Genomic DNA, 23,946 nt, shown 5'->3' with positions numbered 1-23,946 from the left:
CCCTTGTCCCCACTGAGGCCTTCCCTTTGCAGACCTTACGACTGTCTCAGCCATCGCTAGTGTCACTGGACATGGTCTGTGGAGACAGTCGATTGGATCTTCATTATCCATGGCTCAGTGGGAGTTCTCCTGGGCACAGACACAGCCTGGCCAGTGGTCACGGCTCTTTGCAGAGCTCTCGCTTTAGAGACCCCTGGGTCGGTGGAGCTGCGACTCAGAATCCTCCCAGTCCCTCCAGCTGTGCGGCACGCAGGCAGCACCTACGGAGGCTCAGCGGGATGTTCCAACGGGGACACTTGTGGGAGGCTCTGGAGCGAAAGAGCAGGTTAAGGAGCTCACTGGACCACTAATGTTGATCTTCAATCGTCTTGGAGCAAAGGGGATGTTCCAGAGGATTGGCAGAAAGCTAATGTTGTACCAAATTTTAAAAAGGGTAAACAGGATGACCCAGCTTCTTATAGGCCTGTCAGCCTGACATTGATCCCAGGCAAGATAATGGAGCAGCTGGTACATGACTCAATCAATAAAGAATTAAAGGAGGGCAACGTAATTAATGCTTGGCCTCATGGGATTATGGAAAATAGATCCCGTCAAATTAACTGGATATCTTTGTTTGATGAGCTGACAAGTTTGGCGGATAAAGGTAATCGTGTTGATGTAATAGACTTAGACTCCTTTCAAGGGATTTGATTTTATACCACATGACATTTTGTTTAAAAAAACTAGAAGGAGATAAAATTAATCCAGCCCATATTAAATTAATATTACCCAGATTAAAAGCTGGGTGACTGAACAGTCTCAAAATGCAACAGTAACCAGAGAATTGTCCTGCAGCGGGTGTGTTCCCACTGGGGTCTCACAGGGATCGGGTCTTGACCCTTCACCATTTCACATTTTTATCAATGATCTGGAAGACAGTGTAAAACCATCACTGATAAAGTTAGCAGATGAGCCAGCAATTGGGGGTGCCATCAGTAACAAAGCGGACAGGGCACTGATTCAGAGTGAGCTGGACCACTGGCTAAAGGGGGTGCAAGCAAACAATGTGCGTTTTAATATGGCTAAACATAGGCATCTAGGACCAAAGAATGATGGCCAGGCTTACAGGGTGGGGGACTCTAGCCTGGGGAGCAGTGACTCAGAAAAAGACTTGGGGGTCATGGTGGATAATCTGCTGAACACGAGCTTCTAGTGTGATGCTGTGGCCAAAAGAGCCAATGTGACCCTGGGATGGATAAACATGGGAATCTCCCGTAAGACTAGAGAAGTTAGTTTAACACTGTTTCGCAATAGTGTGACCACAGCTGAAATCTTGTGGCCAGTTCTGGTGCCCACAATTCAAGAAGGAGGTTGATAAATTAGAGAGGGGTCAGAGAAGAGTCATGAGAATGATTAAAGGATTAGAAAACCTGCCTTGTAGTGATAGACTGAAGGAGCTCAATCTATTAAGGGGTTACTTGATGACAATCTATAAATAGCTATACGGGGAACAAATATTTAATAATGGGCTTTTCAGTCTAGCAGAAAAAGGTCTAACATGATCCATTTGAAGTTAGACAAATCCAGTCTGGAAATAAGGTGCATATTTTTGACAATGAGACTAATTAACCACTGGAACAACTTACTAAGGATCATGGTAGATTCTCCGTCACCAACAATTTTTACATCAAGATTGGATGTTCTTCTAAAAGCTCTGCTCCAGGAATTATTTTGGGGTTACACTTGTTACACTTAAATTAGGGTTCGTGGCCAAGAGAGGCAGGTGGCACATGACAAAGCAATTCCTGAAAAACAAGTGGGTGTCACCTTGGGCAGGGATTGGCAATTGCTTCCAGTACACATGCCCAGAGCAAGGGAGGAGGCTCGCCAGAAAGTGGTACACAAAACTATCCCTTTCTGGCCAGAATTGCGTGATACTGATAGCTAAGTGTGAAAGTTCCAGGCCCTGCTTTCACCACCACTGCGTCTGTCCCTCCATTGCCCCCAGAGAGCTGAATTGCTGCTAGCAGCGATTGGAAATGTCCAGTGCAGAGAAGAGAGGGACCCCACTTTGCAGAGGCAATACAGGCCATGAATTCTACCTGCTCCCAGTGAGGTGCTGAATGTTTTCTTCCCTAATATTTATTTTCCTCTAATCGAATTCCCTGCACAGCTGGCATTGGGGACTGTGGGCTGAGATTTCAAATCTTTAACTTCAGTGTGTTTTCCTCTGACTGAATATCTGTTTCCCTCTGACTAGTGAAGTCCTTCGCCTGTTGACAAGGCCACTCCGAAGGTCCCCAAGAGAGACAGCAGCTGTCTCTGCGCAGGACAGACACAGTTTGGGCTGCACATTGCATTATGTGGAGCAGGACGAGGCTTGTAACTCCTCTGCCAGCCAGAGTTGGTAGCAGGAAGGGCCGGGTTCCGTATCCTTTTCACCAATGCAACACAAAACCGGCGCGAGCCCCCGCCCAGTGACCTGGGACAATTACACGCACCCCCGGGCGCCTCTAAGAGGCAATACTTCCCACTCGCAAGCACAGAGTCTGAGTGTAGCAAAATCTTTTAATAAAAGGCAGGAAGTAACTCGGCATTAATTTGGGGAAACACCGCAAACAGGGCTCATAAACATAAACCATGAGCCGGCCGACAGAGGGCGCTCCAGAGGGCTGGTGAGCTAATTCCCTGAGACGACCAGCAGGAGGCGCCGCGCACGCTTATGCCAAGTCTCTCCACCAGCCGCCCAGCTCCAGGCACCAGCGGAGGAAGCACGTGCCTGGGGCGGCAGATGCTAAGGGGCGACATTCCATCCATTCTTGGATTTTTTTTTTGCTTGAGGCAGCAAAAATGGTAGAGCCGGCCCTGTCCACCAGCCGTCCTGCTGGCCACTAACCAAGATGTTTTCAGGGCCCACCACTTAACACAGCTCTCAGTGATTTCAGCCTCATTGCTGGTGCACACCGGGCAGTCTGTTGCATCAGAGACACTGTCCCAAAGCAGATCTTGACCTAGGTATCAGTGACTTCAGTTCCACAGCATGTAACAAGACTCTCAATTCAGTCTGAACGAGCTCTGTTATTACACAGTGGAGAAAGGAAGGGTCAAATGGTGTCTGGGGACCCTTCAGCAGGGCCAATACCATCAGGTCCAGGTACCTGCCCCATATATACTCAAGGCATTCGGCTTTGTAACCCACGTCCCCTGCCTAGTTTAGTGGAGGGTGAGTCCCTCCATCAGGCTATACCAGGTACAGTTCTGCTGCCCCTGATTCACACAACAAGGACAACAACCCTTTATTCCTCCTGCCCCAATAACGAGGAGCCTGGGGATCCCGCACCAGCCGAAACTGACCGTTTGGGCAAGCAATCCCATCATGCTGAGCACCTAGGCGGGGTGGGTGTGTCCATGCAAACGAGATCAGCTCCTGACGTCCTTTTCCACAGCTCACCACTAGAAGTCAGCGGAGAGCTCATCCAGACTCTGCTTACCGAAGGTTCTGGCTCTCATCCGTAGGCGCCGGGGGTGAAATAGGGTGGGAGCTGGAGGAACTGGGCTGGGGACTTGGTTTTTTGTTACCATGTCTGTGTCCCTCAGACTGGTCCCAGCTCTTCCAGATCCAGCCACAGGTTCCAGATGGAATCACTCACTGCGTCCTGGGGGTGTTTTTCCATAAGGCTTTGGCAAAAGCCGAGGCAACATCGAGGGTCCACAAAACCATATGCTTTGGATGGCACTCCCCTCCCTGTGGCACCGAGGGGCTCCAGGGCTCCCATAGTCCCTGCTCACTGCAAGGGCTGCGGCTCACGTACTGCTAGTTTGTTGTACACTAAGACGTGTCCCCAGCACCCAGGCAGTCCCAGGGAACACGGAGTGGAAGAAGCCGCCTTTTCCCCACTGCTGCCCAGTGCTGAGACAGGCGCAGCTCAGCCCAACTGGAGAATCTGCACCAGAGTCTCGCCGTGCAGGGCGCCAGCCGTGCTTCCCACCATCTCCCTGCTCCACCACCCCTGCGACGCCTTTGGTGCCCTGGTCAAGCCAGTCAGCTCCTCCCCGTCCCCAGCTCGGCAGCCCCACCCGGACCCCACCGGGATTCACACGCCCGGCCCCACACAGGCAGCTGGGTCCCACTCTCCCTGTGACCCAGGCTCCAGAGAGAGACGCTCTGATAACAGCCGTTCCAATCACACTGCGACCCACACTCAGCAGCCAACCCGAGCCGTGCAGGGCCCGTGGGAGCTGCTCCGTACCCCACATGTCAGGGGGCTGCTGGCCCCTCCCTGACACCGGGGGGAGTTGTTTGGTGATCCTCTCCCAGGGCCAAAGAAAAGGGGACGGGCCAATGAGAAATCAGGATCCTGAGACGGACAGGGCCAATGGGAAGAGAGCAACGCTCCAGGTCAGGCTGATTGACAGGGCAGGCAGGCCAATGAGGGAGTCAGGAGGCCAGAGTCCCGTGTGAGGTGGAGCTGCCGGGCCGGAGGGGCAGAGCTAAGGGGAGAGCAGGAGCCCAGCTGGGCTGGGAGCAGGGCCAGAGGAGCAGCCCCGGGAGCTGAGATGGAGGCAGGGAGTGAGTGGGGCCGGGGCTGGGGCCGTGTGAGCGGCTGGGGAGTCCAGGGGCCCCAGACACCTGGCCCAGCGCAGGGAGGCCCCAGGCACAAGGACTTGCAGGCCAGGCTGGGAAAGGCTCGTGACCCCGATGGGGGCGAGGCTGGGGGGACGGGCCCTGCCCGCTAGCGCCTGCGAGCGTGTGGGCACAGCCCCAGAGCAGGATGCAAGCCCCGGTGTCACGGCAACGCAGCCAGGGCCTGGGCAGGGGTGTGGGCAGAGGGGTGGGCCCTGCGAGGAGCAGGCTGGGAACGTCCCTGCGCCCCCGAGACGGCCGGGTGCAGTGCCCCAGGCCCACGGGGTGGGGTGACATGTTTCCCTCTCACCTTCCCCTTTTCCCGTGTTCTCATTAGTTGCGGGTTAACAAATCGTATGTGCTCTGAACTCTGCGGTGAGCAGTGGGGCAGGGAAGCGTTCGGTGCAGAGACAGCATCCCGGAGTGCCGGCCTGCAGATGAAGGGAGTGGGTGCGAGGACCCACATCCTTACACTAGCCCATTTCACCGGGGTAATGCATACGCCAGGAAAGTTCCCCACACTAGTGGGACCCGGCCAATGGGAGCTGTGGAGTCGGTGCCTGCAGGCAGGGGCAGCGCACAGAGCCCCCGGTCCCCCCAGCATGGGCCACTGTGACGTGCCGGCTGCTTCCCGGAGCAGCGTGAGACCAGGGTAGGCAGGGAGCCTGCCTTAGCCCCGCTGCGCCACCAGACTTTTAGTGGCCTAAAATCTTCCAGTTTGGCTTCAATAGCCTCCAGGAGATAGAGCCCGATTCCGGGAGACTCCCGGCAAAACCGGGATGGTTGGCATCCCTACCTGTCTGCTGCCTCAGGGCGCTCACCCAATGTGGAGACCCACAGCAGGTGCGGGGCAGGGACACTATCCAGAGATCACCAGGGCTTCTGTCCCAACGACGCCCTGCTGGCAGGAACAGAGAGAATCCTGATTCCTGGTACTCCATGGCCACTGACACTCCCCCAGTATTCCCCCAGCCCGCCCACCACTGCCACTCACGGCATTGTGCACAATTATCACAAGAAGCTGCAGCTCCAGCCAGGAACCCTTCTGTCAAATGCTTTAGCCAAACCCCATCACTGGGCTCAGTCCTGGGGAGGGAGGAATGGAAAGGCCTGTGCCCTACAGGAGGTCAGACTGGATCATCCCAGGGTTGTAATGTCACAGTTTGTTGCTTTGAGTTATTTACAAGGTTAGTGCAGGTAAGCATAGATATGCAAATGAGTTACAATCTTCAATTTCAAAAGGTAACTGTGACACACTTCTCTCTGTCCTTTAGGGCTAACCCAGGCTAAACATGGGGGGGACGGGACTCTTGCTTATGCCTAGAAACACGTTTCCCACCCCAGAGCCCAAGCAGCCTAGAGATCATCAGTCCTTCTTGTTAGTGGTTTTCATTCTCTCCCGCCCACACGCCTGCAGCTGCAAAGCTCAGCTGGTGGGAGTTGTCCGCTGCACAACCAACATCTTTTGTCCTCTTGTTGACTCTATGTAGGGAAATTCCAACGTCCCCCAACAGTCTGTCTGGTCTGGATGGACCTTTCCTTTGGAAAGGGTGTAACACCTTCTGCTGAAGATCAGCCCCTCACACTAATTAATGTGAGATTAAATATCAGATGGAAAACTGCCCCCACGCCTGCGCTCAGGGCACCTCTGGCCTCCTGCCCTTGAGCTAGGGGTCCCCGTCCAGTCCCTCTCCAGTCCCAGTCTCACCAAGAGCTCAGCGTAGGGAGGGGCGTCCTTCCACAAGAGAAACGTCCAGATAGCTCAGTGGTTTGAGCATTGGCCTGCTAAACCCTGAGCTGTGAGTTCAATCCTTGAGGGGGCCATTTAGGGATCTGGGGCAAAAATCTGTGTCTGGGCTTTGGTCCTGCTTTGAGCAGGGGGTGGGACTAGATGACCTCTTGAGGTCCCTCCCAACCCTGATATTCTATGAGACTTCCAGCTTCAGCCACGCTCTCCAGGGCCAAGCCCCCGCGCAGCTCTAGGGGTTAGGAGAGGAATTCTGTCCAAGGGATTCCAGCGAGGGAAGGTTGGATAAACACAGCACTAAGGGATGCAAAGGGAGGGGCCGAGGGGCACGACGGCCCGCAGGAGCGAACATCTCTGTAGTTATCTGTGAATCCTACACAGAGTTCAGATCTCACATGCTGGGCTGATGAGCAATCCTGTCTGTGCCAGGCCCAGCACCTTTGGGGGCCATAACAGTAACAGCGTTTCCAACGTGTGCAGAGTGGCGAGCAGAGGGCCAAGGGCTTGTCACAGCTACGCTCTCAACCCAGCAAAGAGGCACCTCCCTGGGTAGCCGTTTATTCCATATAACAACAGGAGAAGGGGAGCAGTGCTTCAGCAGCTGAACGCCCAACGGCCTCAGGAAGGGGCCGGTCAGTTCCTGTTCCAGCGCGAAATGTAGAAACAGGAGAGCAACTGAGCAATGTGGCAACTACCTGCTCAGGTCAGAGCTTTATACCCCCCCACCCTAACAAAGCCAGGTCGGTGTGACACTGGCAATCCAGAGTCCCCGTGTCTCAGTGGAACAGTGACAGACACACCGTGGAATCAGTCTGGCTCACCTGGGCGTTAGTATTGTTAAAACAGGGATCAGAATGACAGGAATCTGTTTAGTTATTCTTTATTGAATGCTGGTGTGTTGCTGCCTGCATTCATCTCACTTACAGCGTCTCTATCCCATAGTGTAAGGTAATATGTGAGCAGTTGTATGGTGAGTCTCTGTGACTGCGTAACTCGCCAGAGGGGAGAAAGAGACGAATTAGTGTGAATGGCTGATCTCCTGCAGAAGGTGTTATGTCCAGCCCAACGGGAAAGGGCCATTGACACCAGACGGACTATTGTGGGACATTAAAGAGGACAAAAGATGTTTGTTGTTTTGCCCTCCCCACCCCTGTGAAGATGAGTCGTGCTAGTGGATTCCTCCCATCACCGAGTTTGCAGCTGAGATCACAAGGACGGATGGGGATAAAACCCCAAATGAAGGAACTGATGCTCACTAGGCTGCTCGGACTCTGGGGTGGGCAGGTTTCTAGGCGTAAGCAAGAGATCCACATCTGCTCAGCCGGGGTGAGTCCTGAAGGGCATGTAGCGCTTGCTCATGATAGAAGCTTCTAGCAGGAGTGTTGTAAGCAAGACACCAAAAGTAATTCTTCTGCTCTACTCCTCACTGATTAAGCCTCAGCTGGAGTATTGTGTCCAGTTCTGGGTGCCACATTTCAGGAATGATGTGGAAGAATTGGAGAAAGTCCAGAGAGTAGCAACAAAAATGATTAAAGATCTAGAAAACTTGACCTGTGACGGAAGACTGAAAAAACTTTTTGCGGATACAGACTAACACGGCTGCTACTCTGAAACCTGAAAAAACTGGGTTTCTTTAGTCTGGAGAAGAGAAGACTGAGGGGGGACATGATAACAATTTTGAGGTACATAAAAGATTGTTACAAGGAGGAGAGAGAAAAATTGTTCTCCTTAACCTCTGAGGATAGGACAAGAAGTAATGGGCTTAAATTGCAGCAAGGGAGGTTTAGGTTGGACATTAGGAAAAACTTTCTAATTGTCAGGGTGGTTAAGCACTGGAATAAATTGCCTAGGGAGGTTGTGGAATCTCCATCATTGGAGATTTTAAAGAGCAGGTTGGACAGACACTGTTAGGGATAGTCTAGATAATGCTTGGTCTTGCCATAAGTGCAGTAACTGGACTAAATGATCTCGCGAGGTCCCTTCCAGTCCTATGATTCTATGAATCTATTATCTTGTGAAAGTTGAGATGGTCATTTGTGCATCTATGTTTACATGCTTTAACCTTGTAAATAACTCTCTGGTTTCCTTTTCCTATTAACAAATCTATATATAGTTAGTTATAGGATTATCTACAAGCTGTAAGTTATCTTTCATGTGAGATCTGAGGTGCAGTTGACCTGGAGTAAGTGACTGGCCCTTTGGGGCTGGGAGTAAGGTGAATATTGCTGTGATTGGTGGTGTAAAGAACCAGCTATCACAAAGGTACACGCACCTGGGCGGCGAGACAGACCAGGGTACCCAAGGGGCCTGGCTGGGACGCCCTGGTTAGGCTGTGAGGGTGCCTGTCACAGAGTCCCCGGCCGATGCTCTGGAACTGCTCCCCACAAAGCCAGTCAGGACTCTGGGGAGCCTCCTCTCCCTCGGAGCAGACCGTCTTCAGGGCAAGCAGCTCACATGGCTTCACCTCCTGGGTCTCTCCTGGGAGCATCCAGCATATGCCCCTCCGTGCGCTTCCCACAGCGAGTCTGCCCAGGCGGGGTCCTGGGGAAGCCAAAGGGTTCTGCACCCCCCACTTCACAGTCAGACGTGACTCTTAGCCAGCCAGTAAAACAGAGGTTTATTAGATGACAGGAACACCGTCTAAAACAGAGTTTGTAGGTACAGAGAACGGGAAACCTCAGCCAGGTCCATTCTGGGGCCCAGCGAGCCAGACAAACCCATCTGCACTCACTCCCTGTCCCCAGCCAGCTCCAAACTGAAACCCCCTCCGGACCCTCCCTTCTGGCCTTTGTCTCTTTCCCGGGCCACGAGGTCACCTGATCTCTTTGTTCACCTTTAGCTATTCCCTTGCAGGGGGGAAGGGCCCCGGCCATTTGTTGCCAGGATACAGAGTGTCGGCCATTTATGCACACTGGAGACTTAAGAAATGCATAGGGGAAACTGAGGCACCCACACAGTATTCAGAGGAAACATTAAGAACAGTCCCACTTCGTCACAGTGCCTGAGGAGTTCACACTTAATAACTGGTTGGTGAAACCTAGGCAGAGAACTCACCGCCAGTTTGGGTTTGTGCTCTGGTTCCTAGCAGTGCCCCGAGGCTGGTTCTCACGCTCTGGGGGCACTGCTGGCAGCGGCACAGGTGGGATTTGACTGCCAGAACTAGCAATGGGCCCTTGTATTTAGTCCAGTTCCCATCACAAACTGTGTCACAGACTCTCCTTCAGCGCTATGAGAACAGCCCCTAGTGTATTTCCAGCACTGTCCCTCTGACCTGGGCAGTCACGACCCACCTAAGGCCACATCTACACCAGCAACTTACAGCAGCACAGCTGTACCAACGCAGCTGTGCCGCTGTCAGATCGCTCGTGGAGCTGCTCTGTGCCGACAGGAGAGAGCTCTGCTGTTGGCACAATTAACCATCCCCAACGCGTGGCGGTAACTACGGCGGTGGGACATCTCCTGCAACATAGCGCTGTCCACACTGGCACTTCTGTCAGTGACACTTATGTCGCTCAGGGGGGTGTTTCTTCACACTTCTGAATAACATAAATTATACCAGCAAAAGTGGTAGTGTAGGCACAGCCTCCCGGCTCCTCCACAGGTCCTGAGACATTCGGCTCCAGTGCCCAATTGTTCCCATTGCCCTGGCAGCCGCCATAAATGAACTCGTCACACGTCTTGGTGACTGAGTCGTAGAAGTAGCTGTGACTGCAGGCGGAACATGGGCCGTGCGGTCACTTTAGCTACAGAGCACGGAGAGGCAGGTTCGGAGAAAAGGGAGAACTCCCTGAAGGATCTCAGCCTCCATGTTCAAATCTAACTGGGACCCAGTCTCCAGCTGGGGTGGGAGATGGGGCTAAGGGCGTGAGAGCTGTGTGTGTATCCGAACCCCATGAAAACCCATTTCTTAATGGTCACGTCATTTACATATTAGTTGAAGAACGGTTAGGGCCGGATTTTCAGAAACTAAGGTTAGGCAGACAAAATGTATGTGCAACTGCAAACCCCATTGCTAACTGTTACGGACCATGTATGTAAACCCTCAATCGACACGTGCATATGACTGCTCATGGCCATTCCATGCCGGGCTCCTTCAAGGTACAGCCAGGGCTGTTTATGAATACTTGTGGCACAGATTCATATGCCGAATAATTTTTTAACTGATTTTCGTGATTGTCTCCCCAACCCTGGGCCTCCCACAGGAGGGCTAGAATCCAGCCCCCAGAACGAGCAAGCTATTTAGTCCCATTTCCCACCCTGGATCCGGGCTCCTTCCTGCACTCCTGGGGTCCAGTCCCGCTCACAGTAGCGTTACTTCTAACGCTGTGCCCAGCTGGGAGAGTCGTTCTCGTTGCCCTGGCAGCCGCCGTAATAGAATCTGTGGCCCATCCCGGAGGCCAGGTTGTAGAAGCGAGGGATAGGAGGTAGGAGTCGGCAAATGTCACCTGGAGAGAGGCGATGGGTTATAAGGAGGGCAGAGATCTGCAAGGGAGCTCAGACTGGAGGGGAGGTGGAGTATCTCTGGCCCACAGGATGCCTGGCAAGTGCTGTGGGGCTGGGGGCTCACAGGCCCATCTCTCTTTGCTGCTACTACCTGTTACAGGTGTTACCCACACACTCTAAGGCACCCACCTTTACCCTCCAGTGGGCTCACGGTGTCACCCGATTAATTTAGGCACCCTCACCCTTTCCCAGTTCCTAGGGCTCGGAGCATAATCTTCTGCAGGTTTGTGGGGCCTTTCCTCAGTAATATCTGTAATCTCTATTTATTAACAATCACCAAGCAGAATTCACGCGCTAAGCATACAGTGCTGTGCTCACCAATCCTGATCACGCAGGCGGACTTCCCCTGGTGGCCAGGCAAGGGCAGTCTCATCTGGATTCTGGTTGCTGCATGGCACAGTCGGGCAGAGGATTCTTAGCAGCTCTTATCTTAGGCTGAGTCTTGGGGATGAGTTCTTCTTCTTTTTTCAGGTCTTTCCTTCTTCTGCTTCTTCTTTTTTCCCCCCACCTGGTCTCATTCTTGGACCCCAGTACATCTAGTGTAACTGGAGTCCTGCTTAGCTATACCTTAACCAATCACAACATATTGTGAAACAATTCTTTACCCAATCATACCCCACTGCCTTAGTTGATTTAAGTCTTGCAAAATTAGTTATGCAACAGACAGAAACAAAGAACCAGACAGATAAACAATAGAGATGTAGGAACCATACAGGCAAACCAATAGAAGTATAGATTTTACAATCACAAATGTTGATAAGTGATTCCTTGCCAGAGAGAACGCTATCAAACCAAGTTTTCTTTGGCCATCTTAAGATCTGTTTCTTTATCTGGTGATAGTGGGTCTATTAGGACAGGATCTCTTTCTTAACAGCCTGATATTACAGTGTTTTAATGTAATTTAGTTGGAATGCCTGTCACTGTCCTAATGTGGCTGCAGAAAAAGGCCTCAAACCTTACAGAGGGGCGAGACAGCCGAGGCCACAGCCAGTAAAGCAGCATTTCTGCCTGGTGGGACAGTCCCTGTCGTCACTGCACTTATTCTCACACGGTGCGAACGTCTGCAGCACTCTCCTCTTGGGGCAGGTGCCGGGATGGGCTGGAAAAGGGAAACAACAACAGCTCATGTCTCCATGGGGAACAAACCCCAAACCCACAGGCCTGCACCACGGACCTGAGCCAGGCCCAAGAGCTGACCTCTGGCCAAGGCTTTTCCTTGGAGTCCTGGTCTGCTCCTCTCCAGGACTGGTCTCTGCTGCTTCCACCCAGACCCTCCCACCCCACGCTCAGCCGCATGCCCATGGGCCTTAAACCCTCTCCAGTCATTCCCCTGCCTGTCCCAGCTCTGTCACTTACCCCACCTCCCTCCCTGGCCCATGCTCAGACCCGGCCCCACTTGTCTAGCAGTTTGAATTACCAAGTACCCCTCCCTTGGGCCCCCCCGCTCCCAGGTGCAGCGTTACCTGGCACCGCCCGTGCGCAGTGCACGTGGCATCCCCGGCTGCAGCACTTGTTGCCCGTTCCACACTCCCTGTCGTTACTGCATTCCACAAGGCAGATTGTCACCGTGCCGGGTGGGACCTTCGGGCAGTACCCTGGGTTTACTGGGGAACAGAACAGCGAGAGAGCAGGGTCAGCATTGTCTGGACTAGTGACAATGGAAAGGCTGCTATGTAACCACAGCCTGTGCGCCTGCAGCCGCGAGCAGGCAGATCCCCCAGCCGCCCAGATCACTGGCCTTGCACACACCGCCCCGTTCAGTGCTAGCTAATGTATCTGCCTGTAGGGCTCCAGGGGAGCCTGGAAACGTAGGACTGGGAGGGATCGGAGAGGTCCTCTAGACCAGTCCCCTGCACGGAGGCAGGACTACGTATTATCTGACCACCCCTGACACGGGTTTGTCCAACCTGCTCTTCAAAACCTCCAGTGACGGAGATTCCAGCCTCCTAGGCAATCTATTCCAGTGCTTAACTACCCTGGCAGGACGGTTTCCCTAACGTCTAATCTAGTGACTTGAGTCATTGAAGGCAACTGATGCAGAGCCCCCTGGGCCATCCAGATCAGGTCTCCTGCCTTCCGGGTCAAACTCAGGGGACAGATGGGCAGCTGCCGCTGGACTGGGCAGGAAGCAGCAGACACGGTCGATTTATCACCGTAGCATCCAAGCGCCACTGTTGTAATCAGGTTACCCCGAGATTTCACCCCCCATCAGGAACCTTGTTCTCTGTCACTCCCGCACACAAGGGAGGCCCAGCTGGTCCCGAGCTCTGACCATCCCTTGGCTGGGTGGGGGCCAGGCCCATGCCCGTTGGGGTGGGGATGGGCCCTGGAAGCAGGATTCATGGGGCTATCGTGGCTGCAGGTGTCCAGACTTTCTCAGGGGGGTGTGGCCACCATGTTAATATTAAAATAAGAAGCCCAAAGGGGTGGGTGTGGCCATGGGGTCCCCAAGCCTTGGCTCTAGGCTCCCAGCAGCGATGCTGGGCTGGGGTGGAGACAGGGACAGATTAACATTTTGTGGGCCCCCATGGGGGCACTGGAACATGGGCGGGGGTCCGTCCCTGGAGCAAGGGGCCAGCCAGGGGCAATGGGGCATGGCATGGAGAGGGCTGCCCCGCTCCGCCCAGCCCAGTGCAGGGCACTGTTTACGAACCGGCAGTTGCCAGAAGCACAGTTGCCCACATGGCCCTGTGCTGCCAGCATGTCCCTTCCCCTCGGGGGGAGGGGGGCCATGCCATGCCACACCACACATCCCCCCTCACCCAACACCGGAACACCCCCACCCCTGATTCCCTATGACCAGAGGGCCCCCCCCAGACCCGCTATGCCCAGCACCCCCCCCAGTGCCCCCCCAGACCCTGCCACAAATGCACAGCGCCCTACAACACCACCCCTGCACACAGCCCCACAACTGCCCAGCACCCCACATAGAACCCCCACTCCCTAGTGCCCCAACACACACACCTTCCCCGCCCCCTCACAGCCCAGCACCCCCCACAGAACCCCCACTCCCTAGTGCCCCAACACACACACCTTCCCCGTCCCCTCACAGCCCAGCACCCCCCACAGAACCCCCACTCCCTAGTGCCCCAACACACACACCTTCCCCGTCCCCTCACAGCCCAGCACCCCCCACAGAACCCCCACTCCCTAGTGCCCCAACACACACACCTTCCCCGCCCCCTCACAGCCCAGCACCCCCCACAGAACCCCCACTCCCTAGTGCCCCAAACACACACCTTCCCCGTCCCCTCACAGCCCAGCACCCCCCACAGAACCCCCACTCCCTAGTGCCCCAACACACACACCTTCCCCGTCCCCTCACAGCCCAGCACCCCCCACAGAACCCCCACTCCCTAGTGCCCCAACACACACACCTTCCCCGTTCCCTCACAGCCCAGCACCCCCCACAGAACCCCCACTCCCTAGTGCCCCAACACACACACACCTTCCCCACCCCCTCACAGTCCAGCACCCCCCACAGAACCCCCACTCCCTAGTGCCCCAACACACACACCTTCCCTGCCCCCTCACAGTCCAGCACCCCCCACAGAACCCCCACTCCCTAGTGCCCCAACACACACACCTTCCCCGCCCCCTCACAGCCCCGCCCCCTCCACAGAACCCCCACTCCCTAGTGCCCCAACACACACACCTTCCCCGCCCCCTCACAGCCCAGCACCCCCCACAGAACCCCCACTCCCTAGTGCCCCAACACACACACCTTCCCCGTCCCCTCACAGCCCAGCACCCCCCACAGAACCCCCACTCCCTAGTGCCCCAACACACACACCTTCCCCGTCCCCTCACAGCCCAGCACCCCCCACAGAACCCCCACTCCCTAGTGCCCCAACACACACACCTTCCCCGTCCCCTCACAGCCCAGCACCCCCCACAGAACCCCCACTCCCTAGTGCCCCAACACACACACCTTCCCCACCCCCTCACAGCCCAGCACCCCCCACAGAACCCCCACTCCCTAGTGCCCCAACACACACACCTTCCCCGCCCCCTCACAGCCCAGCACCCCCCACAGAACCCCCACTCCCTAGTGCCCCAACACACACACCTTCCCCGCCCCCTCACAGCCCAGCACCCCCCACAGAACCCCCACTCCCTAGTGCCCCAACACACACACCTTCCCCGCCCCCTCACAGCCCAGCACCCCCCACAGAACCCCCACTCCCTAGTGCCCCAACACACACACCTTCCCCGCCCCCTCACAGCCCAGCACCCCCCACAGAACCCCCACTCCCTAGTGCCCCAACACACACACCTTCCCCGCCCCCTCACAGCCCAGCACCCCCCACAGAACCCCCACTCCCTAGTGCCCCAACACACACACCTTCCCCGTCCCCTCACAGCCCAGCACCCCCCACAGAACCCCCACTCCCTAGTGCCCCAACACACACACCTTCCCCGCCCCCTCACAGCCCAGCACCCCCCACAGAACCCCCACTCCCTAGTGCCCCAACACACACACCTTCCCCGCCCCCTCACAGCCCAGCACCCCCCACAGAACCCCCACTCCCTAGTGCCCCAACACACACACCTTCCCCGTCCCCTCACAGCCCAGCACCCCCCACAGAACCCCCACTCCCTAGTGCCCCAACACACACACCTTCCCCGCCCCCTCACAGCCCAGCACCCCCCACAGAACCCCCACTCCCTAGTGCCCCAACACACACACCTTCCCCATCCCCTCACAGCCCAGCACCCCCCACAGAACCCCCACTCCCTAGTGCCCCAACACACACACCTTCCCCACCCCCTCACAGCCCAGCACCCCCCACAGAACCCCCACTCCCTAGTGCCCCAACACACACACCTTCCCCGCCCCCTCACAGCCCAGCACCCCCCACAGAACCCCCACTCCCTAGTGCCCCAACACACACACCTTCCCCGCCCCCTCACAGCCCAGCACCCCCCACAGAACCCCCACTCCCTAGTGCCCCAACACACACACCTTCCCCGCCCCCTCACAGCCCAGCACCCCCCACAGAACCCCCACTCCCTAGTGCCCCAACACACACACCTTCCCCGCCCCCTCACAGCCCAGCACCCCCCACAGAACCCCCACTCCCTAGTGCCCCAACACACACACCTTCCCCGTCCCCTCACAGCCCAGCACCCCCCACAGAACCCCCACTCCCTAGTGCCCCAACACACACACCTTCCCCGCCCCCTCACAGCCCAGCACCCCCCACAGAACCCCCACTCCCTAGTGCCCCAACACACACACCTTCCCCGCCCCCTCACAGCCCAGCACCCCCCACAGAACCCCCACTCCCTAGTGCCCCAACACACACACCTTCCCCGTCCCCTCACAGCCCAGCACCCCCCACAGAACCCCCACTCCCTAGTGCCCCAACACACACACCTTCCCCGTCCCCTCACAGCCCAGCACCCCCCACAGAACCCCCACTCCCTAGTGCCCCAACACACACACCTTCCCCGTCCCCTCACAGCCCAGCACCCCCCACAGAACCCCCACTCCCTAGTGCCCCAACACACACACCTTCCCCGTCCCCTCACAGCCCAGCACCCCCCACAGAACCCCCACTCCCTAGTGCCCCAACACACACACCTTCCCCACCCCCTCACAGCCCAGCACCCCCACAGAACCCCCACTCCCAGGGCGTGGAATTGCTCCGGCCCTCGGGAGTGGCGCGATCAGCCAGGCCAGGCCCTGCCCCAGCCAGGCTCCCTCAGGATGCACCTGCCTGGAGGGGCCCAGCCAAGCCCCCACACTGCCCCCCACCCTCGCCCCCCAGCTGAGACTGGCCAGGCTTCTGCACCAGTCCCAGGCCGCTCAGTTCCGGGGAGACAGGCAGGGCCCCCCAGGTGGTGGGAAGCAGAGACTGCCCGGAGCCGGAGGGGCACTGGGATCCGGCCAGGGGGCTGAGAGAAACCGGCGGGTGGGGGCAGAGGGCAGAGAGGAGCCCTTGGCCGGCGGGCAGGCCGAGAGAAGCGAGTGGCTGGCGGGGTCTCAGGGCACAGTGCAAACGGAGCAGGCCGGGGCCTCTTCTGGGCTGGGCCCCTCCAGGCAGGTGCTCCATGGCGCCACTGGCGTCCTGGTAAACCCAGCACTGGGTGGAGAAGGAGAACCCCTCACCTTCTATGGGGAGTCTGCACTCCTTCCCACAGCCGTTACTGCAGCAGCGCTCAGATCCGGGACAGTCAGCATCCGTGAAGCAGAAGTTATCGCAGTTCGCAGCCCCCACGTTGATGGGAGTGGGGCACTTGCCCGTTTTCACTGGAAACGAAGGAGAAGAGAACCAGGGTTACAGAGCATGGGGCAGACACACCGGCCTGAGGCAAGGGGGTCATGTCAGCCAATGGACTCTCCCTCCCTGTACCTCCTCCCCCAGGGACAGAGGAATCGAACTGCTCAGCCCCCAAGGGTGACCTCCTCCGCTCCCCAAAGACAGCCGGAAAACTTCCAATTTCAGGGCCTGTTTTCAACTGCTCACGAGAGCTCACAGCTGTCCCAATGCAGCTGTGCCACTGTAGGGTCTGTAGTGGAGCCGTTCTAAGCTGACAGGAGACGCTCTCCCATCGACTTAATTAATCCACCCTAATGAGCGGCGGTAGCTATGTCAGCGGGAGAAGCTCCCCATCAGCTGTCCACACCATCGCTTAGGTCGGTGTAACTTATCTCACTCAGGGGTGGCTTATTCACACCCCTGAGTGACGTAAGTTCTAATGGATAAGTGGTGGTGTAGACTAGTGGTTCTCAACCAGAAGTACGTGAACCCCTGGGGTACGCAGAGGTCTTCCAGGGGTACGTCACCTCATTGGGATATTTGCCTAGTTTTACAACAGGCTACATAAACAGCACTAGCAAAGTCAGAACAAACTAAAATTTCATACAGACAATGACTTGTTTGTACACCTCAATCGACTATACACTGAAATGTAAGCACAAGATTTATATTCCAGTTGACTTATTTTGTAATTGTCTGGTCACAGTGAGAAAGTCAGCCATTGTTCAGTATTAGTGGCTGTGACCCTTTTGTATTTTTATGTCTGATTTTGCAAGCAAGTCGTTTTTAAGTGAGGTGAAACTGAGGTACGCAAGACAAATCAGCCCCCTGAAAGGGCTACAGGTGTCTAGAAAGGCTGAGAGGCAGTGGTGTAGACATAGGCTCCCCTCCTGCCCGAGCTCACTCGCAGCCCCCAGCTGCCTCCCTGCTCCTGAGGAAACGTCTCCCCCGTTCCTGTGGCCACTGGCACCGTTTGAAGCTCCCCACCGCAGGGGCAGCATGTTCTGCAGGGGGCCGAACTGGGGCTGCCTGAGTGCAGGAAGGCACCTGCCTTTGGACCTGGTGCAGGGGGGGAGGGGGGGGAAGATGGCATTGCCCAGGGGCGAGCCGGGGGTGTAATAGGGAAAGACCCGGAAGGACGTGGGGAGGGCCTGGATGGGGGGTGGGGGTGACGGAGAGCGTGGGGGAGGGGAGGGAAGAGAGCTCACACTGACCAATACATGGCAGGGAGACACCCAAGGGCACATCCCAGAGCCAGGCTGCAACCCGGCCCGGAGGGAGATGGGTCCGAGGGAGTGTCGGAGCAATGGGCATGGGGGGCTCACCAGGGAGAACCTAGAGGGTAGAAAGACTCCAGGAGCAGCCAGGGGGCTGGGGAGACCCAGGGAGGCTCCGTGTCCTGGAGTGGGAGGGGAAGAGCGAAAGGTCGGGGACAGAGCAAGGAGGCCTCCCTGGGGCGAAGAGGGGGAGCCCCGGGGACAGCCCCACGCCCAGAGGGCGAGAGACTCTGGGGCTGGCGGCAGGGCCAGGGAGGCTGCGAGGGGCTGTGTCGCATGGGGGATACGGGCAGGAGCCGCTGAGAGCGAACGGGACTGGGGGCAGGCAGGAGAGAAGCGCTGGCTGCCGGGCTGCATAGGGAGCCAGGGCAGGGAGCCCTCACCTTGACGGAGCTGCCCAGAGGCAGGTGTCAGGTCAGCCCAGAGGGCGAAGAGCCCCAGGAGGAGGAGGCCTGATTTCATGGTGCTGCGGGGCCAGGATTCCCAGCACCGAGCTGCCCCAGCTTATATAGCATCACGCCAGCCCGGCACTGCCGTCCCGGGAGGGGCCATTACACAAGCGAGCTGCCCCCGGTGTCTGCCCCTCCCAAAGGGAACAGGAAAGCAGCAGGGCCCTGCGAGAGTTGGGAAACGTCCCTGTGAGGAAGGCGGAAATGTAATAACAGGCTGCATCAGGGACACCAGGCACATTGCCCCCATGTGCAGGAGCCCCACTGCTGCAATACAAAGGGCCATGCCTGGATTCAAGGGTCTGAAATCCTCACGTCCAGAACCAGAGTAAGGCCTGGAGGCTGGAGCGGGAGTTTGCCTGGGGACGCACTGCAGGACCTTGTCCCTGGTATTGACAATCCCATCGCTTTTCTCTGCTGATCAGATGGACACGGAGTGACACCAGCCCAGTAACTCTCGGGAGAGTCCCCGGCTGGGGTGGCTGCTGGGCGACTGGGGAACCCTGAATGTATCTCAGTGACATCATCACGCACCCCCTGCTGCATCGTGCTAAAGAGTGTCGCACACCCGGCTTGTAATAAATAACGCCGGAAGGTGGCTGCTGCTTCGGCTTTCTGGACACCAGGATCCTGAGGCAAAGGCAGCCTGGGCCCGTGGGCGCTCGCCCGGGGTTAGAGAGGAAATGCCCGGCACCCACGGCAGCTGTGTGAGCCATTTCTCCAGTGTCTGAGACTGGAACTCACTCCTGCTCCTCCAGCCCCCGCCCCACTGGGCCAGAGACGAGCATGACTCCTCTGAGCCAGGCCAGCAGGTCTGCGGTTCTGGGTGCCAGGCTACAGACATGTTCAGCAGGATTGTTATTGTCATTAACGCCCTAGCCAGGGGCCTCCGGAGCAGGCTGGGATGCAGCTACCAGGACTCGGGCACCTTCAATTTAGTTTCAGCTCCCAGCATGAGCTGTGTCATGGACTCCACTCACACGCTCGTCCTCAGCCCTCCTCCCTTTGCCTAGCCAGAGTGTGAGCTCCTCGGGCCAGGGCTGCCTCTCGCCGCGTCTCTGCAGCGCCCGGCATGCTGGGGTCCGTCTCTGCTGGATCCCCTAGGCACTGCTGTGATGCAGCCAGTCAGTCATTCGAGGGGAGATCCAGTCTCTGTGGCCCCAGCTGCTTTGCATTCACATCCCTCTGACCAGCTCCTGACCCAACTAGCTGAGTTTCTCTTGCTGTCTTACCTGAGCTTCCACAGGTCTTGAGACATTCGTCCATACTGGAAAACCTGTTTGCATTGCCCTGGCAGCCGCCGTAAATGAACTCCTCGCACCTCTTGGTGGCCGAGTTGTAGAAGTATCTGGGCATGTAGGCTAAACATGGGCCGGGGTCCGCAGGCAGATTGCAGATGTCGTTAGCTACGGAGCAAAGAAAGATGGGTTAGGAAGAAAGGGGGAACCCTGCAACGGATCTCAGCTGCCTGATTCGAAACTAACGGGGGCCCAGTCTCAAGGGTCGATGCAAGCAGCAGGGCCTGGGGTGGGTGATGGGGATAAACGAGGACCTTGTTGCTAATGCGTGAGAGCTGTGAGCGTCTCTGGTGTATCGGGGACAGAGCAAGGGGGAGCTCCAGGGACAGTCCCACGCCCGGGGGCAAGAAACACTGGGGCTGGCGGCAGGGCCAGGGACGCTGCGAGGGGCTGTGTCGCATGGGGGATACGGGGCAGGAGCCGCTGAGAGCAAACGGGGCTGGGGGCAGACTCAGGACTGGGGGCAGGCAGGAGGGAAGCGCTGGCTTCCGGGCTGGGTGGGGAGCCAGGGCAGGGAGCCCTCACCTTCATGGAGCTGCCCAGAGGCAGGTGTCAGGTCGGCCCAGAGGGCGAGGAGCCCCAGGAGGAGGTGGCCTGATTTCATGGTGCTGCGGGGCCAGGTTGCCCAGCACCGAGCTGCCCCGGCTTATATAGCATCACGCCAGCCCGGCACTGCCGTCCCGGGAGGGGCCATTGCACAAGCGAGCCGCTCCCGGTGTCTGCCCCTCCCAAAGGGAACAGGGAAGCAGCAGGGCCTTGCGAAAGTTGGGAAATGTAATAACAGGCTGCAGAAGTGAGTTCATGTTTCCAGGTGTCACAGAGTTTGGGGGAAACACGGCCCTGCACCCCCGGCTTCCTGTGCTTCACCGTGACTCTCAGCCAGCCAGTAACACAGAAGGTTTATTTAGATGACAGGAGCACAGTCCAAAACAGGTCTTGCAGGTACAGACAACTAGACCCCCCCCCCCCCGTTAGGTCCATCTTGGGGGCGGGGCAGGCAGGCCAGAGCCCCGTTGGGAGGCCAGAGCCCCATCTAGGCGCCCCTCCATTTCCCCAGTCAGCTCCAAACTGAAACTCCCTCCAGCCATCTCCCTCAGCCCTCCCCCCCCCCCCCCGGCTCCTCCACCAGCCTTTGTCCAGTTTCCCGGGCAGAGGCGTCACCTGGCCTCCAACCCCTTTCTTGGGTTCTCATGTTACGTGCTCAGGTATCCTCCCTCAGGGAAAGTCTCCCACCCCCAATGAATACAGCCCCATCCAAACTCCCCTGCAACCTTCCCAGGCCAACACTCTCCACTCGGTATTCAAAGAGAACATTATGAACATTCCCACTTTGTCACATCTCTCCCCCCTTCGAGACCGAACTGAGCGGGGTCACTTCAGTCAGTGACATGGGGAAGTTCGAACCCACCAACGTTCCCAGGGATGCCCCAGCCAGGGCCGGCTCCAGGCACCAGCTTGCCAAGCAGTTGCTTGGGGCGGCCCTCGGGAGAGGGGCAGCACGTCCAGCTATTTGGCGGCAATTCGGCAGACGGTCCCTCACTCCTGCTCAGAGCGAAGGACCTCCCGCCAAATTGCCGCCCCAGATCCCGATCGCGGCTTTTTTCTTTTTTCTGCTTGGGGTGGCAAAAACCCTGGAGCCAGCCCTGGCCCCAGCACCTCTCCCATTCCTTGGTGGGAGTTACATCTGGACATTCCAGTTTCATGCCCTCCCATGTGTCTGTTGTGCTTGATGGCACCTGCAGGCTGCATTTGGGAAGGTATTGCCACCCCAATACCCCTGGGGTTCAAACTGGGATGGGGTCTTCTCCCAGCGTTCCAGTCTGGAGGGCTGTGATTCGGGCTCTATTGGTTCAGAGCCCCCCTTTTAACCTGGGCCACCCTCTGGAAAGGCTCCTCTATGCTGGGCAAGGGTCCTAAAGCCGTTTTCCCCTTGTCCCGGGCCTTCCTCCCCCTCTGACAGGGGTCACAGGATCGGCAGTACTGTCGGACAGTAACAAAGACCCCAGGCCAGTAAAAGCTCCGTAGCAGCCTCTGCTGGGTACGCCAGGTTCCCTGGTGCCCTGAGAGGGGGGTGTCATGGGCCCGGCACAGCAGCTGGCGGCGATACTTCTGGGGCACCACCAGCTGCCTCCTGATCCCCCCTGACTCCATTTTCCCTGGGGGAGCCCATTCTCGGTACAGGAACCCCTTCTCCCACAGGAACCTTTTCCGGCCACCTCTCCCCATGGTCTGTACCGTACTGAGGTCGGCCAGGTCCCTTATCTTCCGCAAGGAGGGATCTTTCTGCACCTCGGCCTGGAACTCAGCAGCTGAGGAAGGGATGGGGAGCAGCTCCCTCTCGCTGGCTGGGTCTGAGGCCGCAGCCTCTCTGAGCTGTGGCCCTCAGTGCCCCCTCCCCTCCGGGGTAGGGCCCTACGCCTCGGGCAAGGCACCCTCCCTGTTGTCAGGGCGCCGTGCCCCTCACCAGCTCTGGCTACGGGTCACAACCAGGGCACCCTGGGGGTTGCTTGGCCAGTCCTCCAGGTCCCCCTTCCATTAACATCTCAGTGGGCAAATGGTGGTGCACCCCCACTTCCTTGGGGCCCTCCTTCACCCCCCATTTCAGGTGTCCCTCACCACGGGCACCTTGAATGGGGTCCCACCCACCCCCATCAGGGTCAGGTAGGTGTTGGGCATCACCTGATCTGGAGCTACCACCTCGGGCCGGGCCAGCGTCACCTCAGCGCCCGTATCCCAGTATCCATTGACCTTCCTCCCATCCACCTCCAGGGGAACAAGGCACTCGCTCCGCAGGGACAGCCCCACGCCCACCCTGTAAATGGAGAACCTTGAGTCTGGGGCATCCAGCCCCCCAGAGGAGCTGGCCTGGGGCCCTCCCCCCTCCTGAGCAGTTGATAAGCTGTCAGCCCTGCTTGCCTGGGAAGCCTGCCCCTCGTCCGGCTGGGTCTCTATCCAGTTAACCCTGTGTGGGTTCGGTCTGCTCAGTCTGTCCCTGAGCCTGGGGCACTGGGTCCGTATGTGGCCTCTCTGGGCACAGTGATAGCAGCCCATGTCCTGTTGGTCCCCTCGAGCTGGTTGGTTGGCCCTGAAGCCGGATGTTCCCCGTGGGAGGGGATTCTCCATATTCCCCCTTTGGGAGGTTCCAGGGTGACTCTCTCTCTGCATCGTGGCAGGCCTGTTCCTTTGGGACTCCTCCCTGCCACCCCCTGACCGGCTCTTCACAAACTCATCGGCCAGCCGCCCGGCGTGTCGCGGGTTCTCCGGCTTTCTGTCCACCAACCACAGCCTCAGGTCGGATGGGCACCATTCACACAGTTGCTCTAGTACGATCAATTTAACCAGGTCCTCCTTTGTCTGGGCCCCATCTGCCCACTTGCTGGCGTATCCCTCCATGCAGATGGCTAGTTGCAGATATGAGACCTCAGGGGTTTTATCCTGACTCTGGAACCTTTCCTGGTACATCTCAGGAGTCAGCCCAAACTCACGTAGCAGGGCCTTTTTGAATAGTTCGTAGTCCCCTTTCTCTGCCTCTCCCAGTCGGCGGTACAATGCCACGGCTTTGGGGTCCAGTAAGGGTGAGAACCCGGAGCCTGTCCGCAGGATCAACCCGGTGCAGCTCGCAGGCCGTCTCAAAGGCCTCCAGGAAGTCATCCATGTCCTCCCCCTCCTTGTATGGGGCCATGATGCACTTATCAAAGCTCCGTGCAGTCCTGGGTCCCCCCTCACTCACTGCAGCCGGGGGCTCGCTGCTCCTCAGCCTCGCCAGCTCCAGTTCATGCTGCCTCTGTCTCTCTTCATGCTGC

The 23,946-nt window shown here is 57.5% G+C and overlaps 1 protein-coding gene across 3 annotated transcripts; it reads right to left on the bottom strand.

Moving 5' to 3' along the window:
• Nucleotides 1–8,996: 8,996 nt before the first annotated feature.
• On the bottom strand, nt 8,997–23,350 carry LOC128846428 (perlwapin-like). 3 transcript variants are annotated; one of them, XR_008446784.1, is made up of 6 exons: nt 20,669–20,768; nt 20,078–20,251; nt 16,969–17,109; nt 12,317–12,457; nt 11,172–11,952; nt 8,997–10,795 (listed from the first exon to the last, which is right to left on the bottom strand). XR_008446784.1 is itself a non-coding variant. In XM_054045525.1 (5 exons), the coding sequence occupies exons 2-5, from the start codon at nt 20,199–20,201 to the stop codon at nt 11,810–11,812; spliced, it is 549 nt and encodes a 182-aa protein (XP_053901500.1). In that variant the 5' UTR covers nt 20,202–20,251; nt 23,060–23,350; the 3' UTR covers nt 11,103–11,809. The 3 variants fall into 3 exon arrangements, 2 of the variants coding, with proteins under 2 accessions (XP_053901500.1, XP_053901499.1); XM_054045525.1 differs by lacking the exons at nt 8,997–10,795; nt 20,669–20,768 and adding an exon at nt 23,060–23,350 and having other exon boundaries at nt 11,103–11,952; XM_054045524.1 differs by lacking the exon at nt 8,997–10,795 and having other exon boundaries at nt 11,103–11,952.
• Between the last annotated feature and the right edge of the window lie 596 nt (nt 23,351–23,946).

The sequence above is a fragment of the Malaclemys terrapin genome, chromosome 12 (assembly GCF_027887155.1).
Source record: "Malaclemys terrapin pileata isolate rMalTer1 chromosome 12, rMalTer1.hap1, whole genome shotgun sequence".
In the NCBI taxonomy this organism is placed as follows: Eukaryota; Metazoa; Chordata; order Testudines; family Emydidae; genus Malaclemys; species Malaclemys terrapin.
Note: the sequence above shows the minus strand (reverse complement) of the source record. Positions and strands in the feature narration are given on the sequence as shown.